This window comes from Pseudoliparis swirei, chromosome 14 (assembly GCF_029220125.1).
Source record: "Pseudoliparis swirei isolate HS2019 ecotype Mariana Trench chromosome 14, NWPU_hadal_v1, whole genome shotgun sequence".
Lineage (NCBI taxonomy): Eukaryota > Metazoa > Chordata > Actinopteri > Perciformes > Liparidae > Pseudoliparis > Pseudoliparis swirei.
The window spans coordinates 6,998,836-7,006,847 of NC_079401.1; the positions used below are offsets into that span (position 1 = coordinate 6,998,836).

An 8,012-nucleotide genomic window follows, 5' to 3' on the forward strand; every position below is an offset into this window, starting at 1 on the left:
CACCAATAGCACCGTTAACTATGAGTCCGCAGCTCGCCGTCGACATGTTGAGAGGCAATCGGAATGCTCCCAATCTCTCATCTGTCACCTGAAAAACACAAAGCATGGATACAAAAAAAAGTAATAATCATGACACCTGAGCCGAAGACAGCATCGAGACACAAAAACAGGACATGTCTAAGAAATTGTTATACGTTAAATGTAGGCTCCATAAAGTGAGATATTGTTTTGTTATTTCAACAAATCTAAAACAAATAAGTGAGTTTGATTCGGTCAACAGCAGGGTCCTTAGCCTGAACATCACCATCATTATCCATCTGTGCGTGTTTTCCAGCCTCCAGGTGGGGCTGTGGGCGGAGCCTCCCAGCGTTTAGAGGACTCAAATTAGCACAAAGTCTCCAGTGCAGAGACGACACGGAGCAGCCCAGCAGGTGAGTCACGTTAGAGTAATTCATTAATTTAGAGCGTGGAAAACCACAGAGCTGACTATATGATTTATAATTCAAAATGAGTGATAACATTGTCAATGCACAACAGCTATTTATATATGAATGTTATTGGAAATGGTTGATTATATTCTCACTTGCTGTTTAATAACTTCATCAGTAAAACGGCAACCATATATGTTTCCATATTTTGTATAAAAACCATATCAAGTCAAGTTTTACTTTACAGTTTCAGTACCACAAAAAGTTCCTTAGAAGATAGATAGATGTATACTTTATTGATCCCGCAGGCGGGAAATTACAGGCAGATAATGGAAGATTACAGCATAACATGAGGGAAGAGAGGAGAGAAGAAAAACAACAATCCCCAGATTATGCCCCTAGAGGGGTACAGTGTGGGAGCAGGAACAAAACACCTTAGCACAAAAGCACATGCATCTAAACAAGACGTGCAACGGGGAGGAAGGGGGGAGGGGAGGTAAGCCAAAGACTGGGTGATCTAAACCCAGCCATTGGGGGGCAGAAGGTAACCAGCGCAGACAAGCAGCCAGCCGGTCCGGCAGCCATTTAAGGCGCCAGTCACAGACCCCGTCCTGTCACACTGGGGGGACGAAGCAGGCGAAGGCGTGGGGTGGGGGTGAGGGTAGTGAATACATTTCAGTGTGTGGAAGTTTGAGTCTGAGTGGCCTGGTATGTCGTCCTCCCCCAGGCCACAACGGACAGAGTTCTCAGTCCACAGGATGGTCGTTGCCATGGAGATAGCCTTGAAATGTCCTGGGGAGACAACAACCACAGGTGTCTGTGGATAGGGGGAAGGGAATGAGAGAGACTCTCACTTCAGCGATCTTCAGGGGAGTTGTTGTTCCAGTAACGGCCTCGGCGAAGGCCCGTTCTGGTTGAGGGAGCCGAAAGCAGATAAGATTGGGATTGTTTGGTCTTCCAGCAGCTACATCCAATTTGCGCAACTACTATTCCTCCACTTTCCTCCCATTTCCCAATAGGATTTCAAATCGATCCAATTTCGTCGGGCAGCCTTAGGGGGCTTTTAACGGCTGTCACCGCTTCCTTAATTTTCCGATAAGCCAGGGCAACGCCAAATCCAAACAGCAGAAATCCTGTAATCATAGTTCCGAATAGGTAGATGTCTTCTACGTCCTCCACGGAAAGGGCTGCTAGGCACACGACACGCCACGCGTCCATCGTGTAACCAGCTGCAAACGTCCCGGCAGGACAGGCAGGTTCCCCCGAACCCAAGCTTCTCGTCGAGAAGACGGTGTCAATTGCGTTGATCAGTTGATCGGTCCATGGTTTTTAGTTCGAAGAGCGATGAGGAGAGAGTCTCTCAAGTATATGACAGACAAGACATGACGATAGGAGCCAAGCAGGGAAGGTCATGGGGAGGAGAGGGAGCGAAAAATGCGACCGCCTACGGAGAGAGCCAAACGAGAAAAAAGAGACTCACAATTAAGGAGCAGATACCTTGTGTGGTTCAGGACATTTAGTCCATTTAGCTTCCTTCACAAGACAAAGAGGACAAACAAGTTATTCAAATGCATTCACATAATGTTTCCATAATGTGCATTTTGACACCATAGGCTGCGAGAACATGGATGTTTTTATTTTCGCATATAATCTTGTATAAAGCTATCGGCTCTACTGAACTGTTACTAAATCTCCCTGAAGGCATACAACTTGTTTGACAGGAGGACCCAATACACTTAAACTGAAGGATTAACTCTGTATGCTTTGATGAAACTGGAAATTGTAAGGGTCTGTTCTGTGTCTACTCTTTCTACTCTGTCTCCTCGGTGTCTACTGTGTCTTCTCTGTTTCCTTGATCGTTTCATCCCCTTCACCTGCCCTCGGCCTCTCCTGTCTCCTTGATCGTTTCATTCCCTGCACCTGTCCTCAGCCACTCTCGTCTCGTTACCGTCTCATGCCGTACACCTGTTTTCCCTCCTATATATTGTGCCACTCTTTCCCTTGTCTGTTGCTGGATTGTTGTCTTTTTTCCGTCGTCCTGTGTTTCGTGCGTTTATCTGATCCTGCCAGCTTCGACCCTGTCTGCCTGCCCTGAACCCCGATTCTCTGCCTGCCCCTCTTTGGACTTTGTTGTTTTTTGTGTGGAAACTTTTGACTCATTAAAGAGCATCTTTGTGTTAATCTACACTAAAGTCCTCAATTCCTCTGCGCATGAGCTCCTGCACCTTGCTACCTGTGGCGTTAGCCTTGACAGAAATGACAAAACACCTCTGTTCAACCAGTTTCCTTGAGGCTTAAATACATAAGGACATTCTATATTCACAGTATATATATATCTATATATTTTGTGGTGATGAATTGTTAGTAATGCCACCGTTCCCACCCGTTTGCACCAGTGAAATACTACCATGCTGCCTGCACTGAGCTCAAATAAAGCGAACGGATCTGTGTGAGATTTCCCAAAGACTTGTACACATTCAGTCGACCCCAGCTGTCCTCCAAAGACCGGCACGCTGTGCTCGGCAATAAACACAAACACCCACCTCGATGCAGGACCCTCATACGACCACGGGTCGATCATGGCAAACAGAAGACACTGATAGTTATTACCAGAGATTACCACTTCTACAGATGTCAACACACACACAACCTTTCATTCTCAACAGCTCCCATTTCACAGGTGTGGTAACCGTCAACATCCTGGCAACAGGAACATAAAATAGGGTTTGGTATGCAGTGAAGCTGCACTACAGATTCCTCATAAATAGCTGAGACATAATTCGAGAATATCTGGTCTAACCAGCGCCGTCTGCCAACTGGAGTGAAGGAACGGAGCTGTGGGCTCATATATCATCAAATCCTTGTTGACCCATGTTGCTCCGGCACTGTTAAAGGACCGCCGAGCAAACAGGTGTTTGTCATTCTCAAGCTCCTCCCCCCTCTGATACAAACACAAGAATGAGAAAGCACCGTAAAGGTTTTCTACGTGTACTTTAGAGACGACAACTTGCTTTAAGGAAGATAATAATACTTTTGTTTGTACATCTGTGTTTGTTGCAGGATCCAGATGCGCGTCAAACCCCAGCGATAATGCAACGCCATTTGTGCAGCCCGCCAAGTCGCAGCCGGCGTTGACCCCCAAAGTTGAGGCTCACGGCAAAGGAGCGAGGAACCTTCATCTCAGACTCCTGATACAACAAACGCTGCTCAAACATGGCCGCCGCCGCCGCCACCATGGAGGTGGCGGACATCGTCGTCGTCGTGATCTACTTCATCGTGGTGCTGGCGATCGGTTTCTTTGCCATGCGGAAAGCTAACAAGGGCACGGTGAGCGGCTACTTCCTCGCCGGCCGCTCCATGAACTGGGCGGCCGTCGGCGCGTCGCTGTTCGTCAGCAACATCGGAAGCGAGCATTTCATTGGACTGGCTGGATCCGGTGCCGCTAGCGGGTTAAGCGTGGCCGCGTGGGAAATAAATGCTTTGTTGCTGCTGCAGCTGTTGGGCTGGCTCTTCATCCCCGTGTATATTCAGTGTGGAGTCTACACCATGCCGGAGTACCTGTCCAAGCGGTTCGGCGGGAACCGGCTAAAAGTGTATTTCGCGGCGTTGACTCTCATCCTGTACATCTTCACCAAGCTGTCCGTAGATCTCTATGCCGGGGCCTTGTTCATTCAGGAATCCTTCGGGTGGAACCTCTACCTCTCCATCATCTTCCTCATCACCATGACGGCTTTGCTGACGGTCACCGGAGGCCTGGTGGCGGTCATCTACACGGACACGCTCCAGGCTTTCCTCATGATCGCCGGGGCACTCTGCCTCACGGGCATCAGCCTCTACAAAGTGGGAGGATTCGAAGGTCTTTAATGGTGTCTTTTCACGCAATGACGTGAAACCCGTAACGCGTATAATTCAACTGCAATTTGATCCGCATGCGATATGTTTTTTGACTAAACTGTGTTATTTAAAGGGGTGAAGACCAAGTACATGCAGGCTTCGCCAAACGTCACCGCCATCTTGCTGTCTTCACCCAACCTGACGTATTCTGAATCCTGCTATCTCCACGTCCTCCCAAAGCCGAATGCTCTAAAGATGCTTCGAGGCCCGACGGATCCGGACCTGCCTTGGCCCGGTTTCCTCCTGGGTCAGACTCCTGCCTCTATTTGGTACTCGTCCAAGTCTTTCCACATCGAGCGTCTTCCCAACTGCTTCGGGACATACCGACGCTGCCGTGACGTTTTCTGGACACATCCATGCAAGTTCAATGCGACCTCGAGGACTAAATGCTAATGCCCTCCCTTTGTGTTGCAGGTACTGGTGCACAGATCAGGTGATTGTTCAGCGGGTTTTGGCAGCGAAGAACATCGCCCACGCCAAAGGCTCGACTATCATGGCCGGCTTTCTGAAGATCCTCCCCATGTTCATCATCGTCATCCCAGGTAGCGAACACTCATTGCTTCTTCAAGTTCTGCACCCTTTAAGGCATCGGGGCTGAAGGAATAACGTCACGGTGGTTTCAGGGATGATTTCCAGGATCTTCTTTACCGACGAGTTGGCGTGCATCAGCCCGGAGCACTGCCTGGAGGTGTGCGGCTCGGCGAGCGGCTGCACCAACGTGGCTTACCCGCGCCTCGTCATGTCGGTGATGCCCGTCGGCCTCCGCGGCCTCATGATGGCCGTCATCGTCGCAGCTCTGATGAGCGACCTGGACTCCATCTTCAACTCCGCCAGCACCATATTCACGCTGGACATTTACACGATGCTGCGGAGGCGGGTGTCCTCCCGGGAGCTGGTGATGGTCGGCAGGCTGTTTGTGGTTTTCATGGTGGTCGCCAGCATCGCATGGGTGCCCGTCGTCATCGAGATGCAGGGAGGCCAGATGTTCTACTACATCCAAGAAGTGACCGACTACCTGACTCCACCCGTCGCGGCGATCTTCTTGCTCGGCGTGCTGTGGCGCCGCTGCAATGAGACGGGGGCCTTCTGGGGCGGGCTGGTGGGGTTTGTCCTCGGAGCGGTGCGTCTGATCCTGGCGCTGGTTTACCGCGAGCCTCGCTGCGACCAGCCTGACGAGCGGCCGTCGCTCATCAAAGACGTTCATTTCATGTACGTGGCGGCCGTCCTGTTTTGGGTTTCGGCTTTGGTGACCGTAGTTGTGAGTCTCTGCACCCCTCCGCCCGGAAGAGAACAAATCAGAAACACCACGCTGTGGGGGTTGAACAAGAGGAGGAGATTAAAACACGGCGATCAGAAAGACGCCCGACCGACCGATAATCACGTCATCGAACTCAGTGACATGGAAACGCATCTTCCACTTGCTGACCTTAAAATGGTAGACGAGGGAGCAGGGAGAGGAGTGAGGTTTGGGGGGGAGGAAGAGGAAGGCTGCCTTGGAGGAGGAGTGGAGGGTGGGAGGTGTATGAAGGCTTTGGTGTGTCTCTGTGGCTTCCAGGAGGGGCCGGTCGAAGCTCAGGTGCTGTCAGTGCAGGAACAGGAGAAGATGGTGGAGGAGCTTCTCCATGAACCTCGTCGAACCCGAATCCTCCTGAACACAGCTCTGGTGGTGATCTGCTCTGTCGGCATATTTTTCTTTGTCTATTTCTCCTTATGAGCGCCTTCCAATTCCACGCAGTGGGAGAACGTTTGTCCATAAACTACAAGCGGGAAGGGTCTGTAGGTAAGCTGTCGTTCAGTTTCATCCTGACGTTTGATTAAAAAAAGAGCATCGTGAGAACATTTAAATGGCCTCCTGTACAAACTGTGCTGCCGTCTCTAATTCACAGGCCGGAAATAGTGCTTTGTTTGAAGCACACGAACGACTTCCAGGAGACACTTGACTTGACTACTGCAGATACCATTGCATTTAATGTTCCACTGAATTTAATAAAGTATTCCTCTCTTTACAGGGGACTGTCAGAAGCCTCTTCAACAGCACAGAGGAATCTCTGCCTTTAGGAGTTGACTGCAGTTGTTTACATTTACCCACACATTGGGAAAACACCCTGGAACCCATGACCATACGGGCATTTAAGCAATATGTGTTCGCCACATTGTATCAATTAGTGGGGAATATAACAAAGAGTGAACTATTATTTTATACTACACAGCATCATCTGCCGTATCTTTTTTTTCCTGCGTTGGATGTGAACATACCCAATAGGGGCCATGCAGCATCTTCTAAAACACGTGCATATTGACTCTTGACTCTTGAGTCACATAATGACTTATTGGATGTATTGCCAAGATTCTCCACTGTATGAATTTTTCAACCTTAACCACTGTATACTTATAACACAAAGATGGTTAACTTTATACCTGCTTAACTAAACATTAACACTGACCATGATGCCTCCTGTTTGTAATGCCGGTTTTTTTTTGTATTAAACTTTTACAAAAATGCAAACGTTGGCTTTATTGAGAAGCATCTATCGGAAACAAGTCAGCACGAGAAGCTTGATAGCATAAGGAGAATGAACATATCATGATTATTGGCCTAGGGACAAGCAGACATGCCACCACGCAACTCTTCTCAGTTAGGATGACATGAACAACAGCCTCTGCCTCAGCGGAAAGTTACAGACTTGAAGAGGAAAGTTACAGAGTCGACGCATACCAAGCATTTCCTTTTTTTTCTCTCTCTCTTCGGCGTCAAGTTAACAATCTCGCACATTGCAATTTGCTGCGGGGTTGAGCCTTGTTCAGGAAAGTAATGCAAGCAGTGGATTGGGTGCTGACTTTAAACCACAGAAAACATGTATCCATGGTTGTGGTTTCCAGTTTCAAGTCAACAACGCGCTCCTGTCCTGTTAAATTTTGGTAAACCTATAACCACGATGGTAAGCCTGTTGATGACATAACAACATTGAAGAAAAGGTTACAAGTCAGAGTATGAGCTGTGGAGGTGTTTCGCACACTTCCCGTTTCCAACACAGGCTTTCTAGTTTAAATTTGTAGTGTGCGGCCTAAACCGAGATGAACCTGATGACATCACCATGGCATACAATCGCAAAAACAAGTGGTGTCACATTTCTTTGAACTGGTTCTGAGAATTTGTTCTGTAAATTAATTGAAATATGAAACACAAAACTGAGTGGAAAGCAAACATAGTGAAAACTGTTATTAGTTTACACCACAAGTGGGAAGCCTTTCTCCAAACTCACCCGCCACCCTGACTGGAACAGGGAGTTTCCATTCATAAATACCTTCAGTGGATATATCTGTTATTGTGCACTGCAATACCACCACCGTGAGTTGGTCCAGGGAAGGCACATCTAACCGGGCAGAAACCAGTTATTACAAATAACCCGTTTTACTCGATGCACACTTTTTTTTATTACCATTACTTGAATACCTGCCCTACACACATTCCAACTTTTAAAACACTGACACACACTATGCTGCATGGGATGCATTTCAATAAAATGGACACTGTGCATCCATTAATTATATTTGTTCGGCTCATCTTCATCACTGTGTCAAAGCAGATTCAAAAGGCTTCACTAAATCTATAATGTTTCTCTTGGAGGTGTCCTACTTTGTTTAACTTTTCTATTAACGGTTACTGTTGTTTCAATTCTTAGTCAGCAA

The 8,012-nt window shown here is 48.0% G+C and overlaps 1 protein-coding gene across 1 annotated transcript; it reads left to right on the top strand.

Moving 5' to 3' along the window:
- Window positions 1-258: 258 nt before the first annotated feature.
- Window positions 259-6,828, top strand: LOC130204268 (sodium/myo-inositol cotransporter-like). The gene is made up of 5 exons (XM_056430858.1): window positions 259-431; window positions 3,489-4,284; window positions 4,396-4,591; window positions 4,737-4,864; window positions 4,946-6,828. Exons 2-5 carry the CDS (start codon window positions 3,642-3,644, stop codon window positions 6,034-6,036), a joined length of 2,058 nt encoding a protein of 685 aa, XP_056286833.1. The 5' UTR covers window positions 259-431; window positions 3,489-3,641; the 3' UTR covers window positions 6,037-6,828.
- The last annotated feature ends 1,184 nt before the right edge of the window (window positions 6,829-8,012 follow it).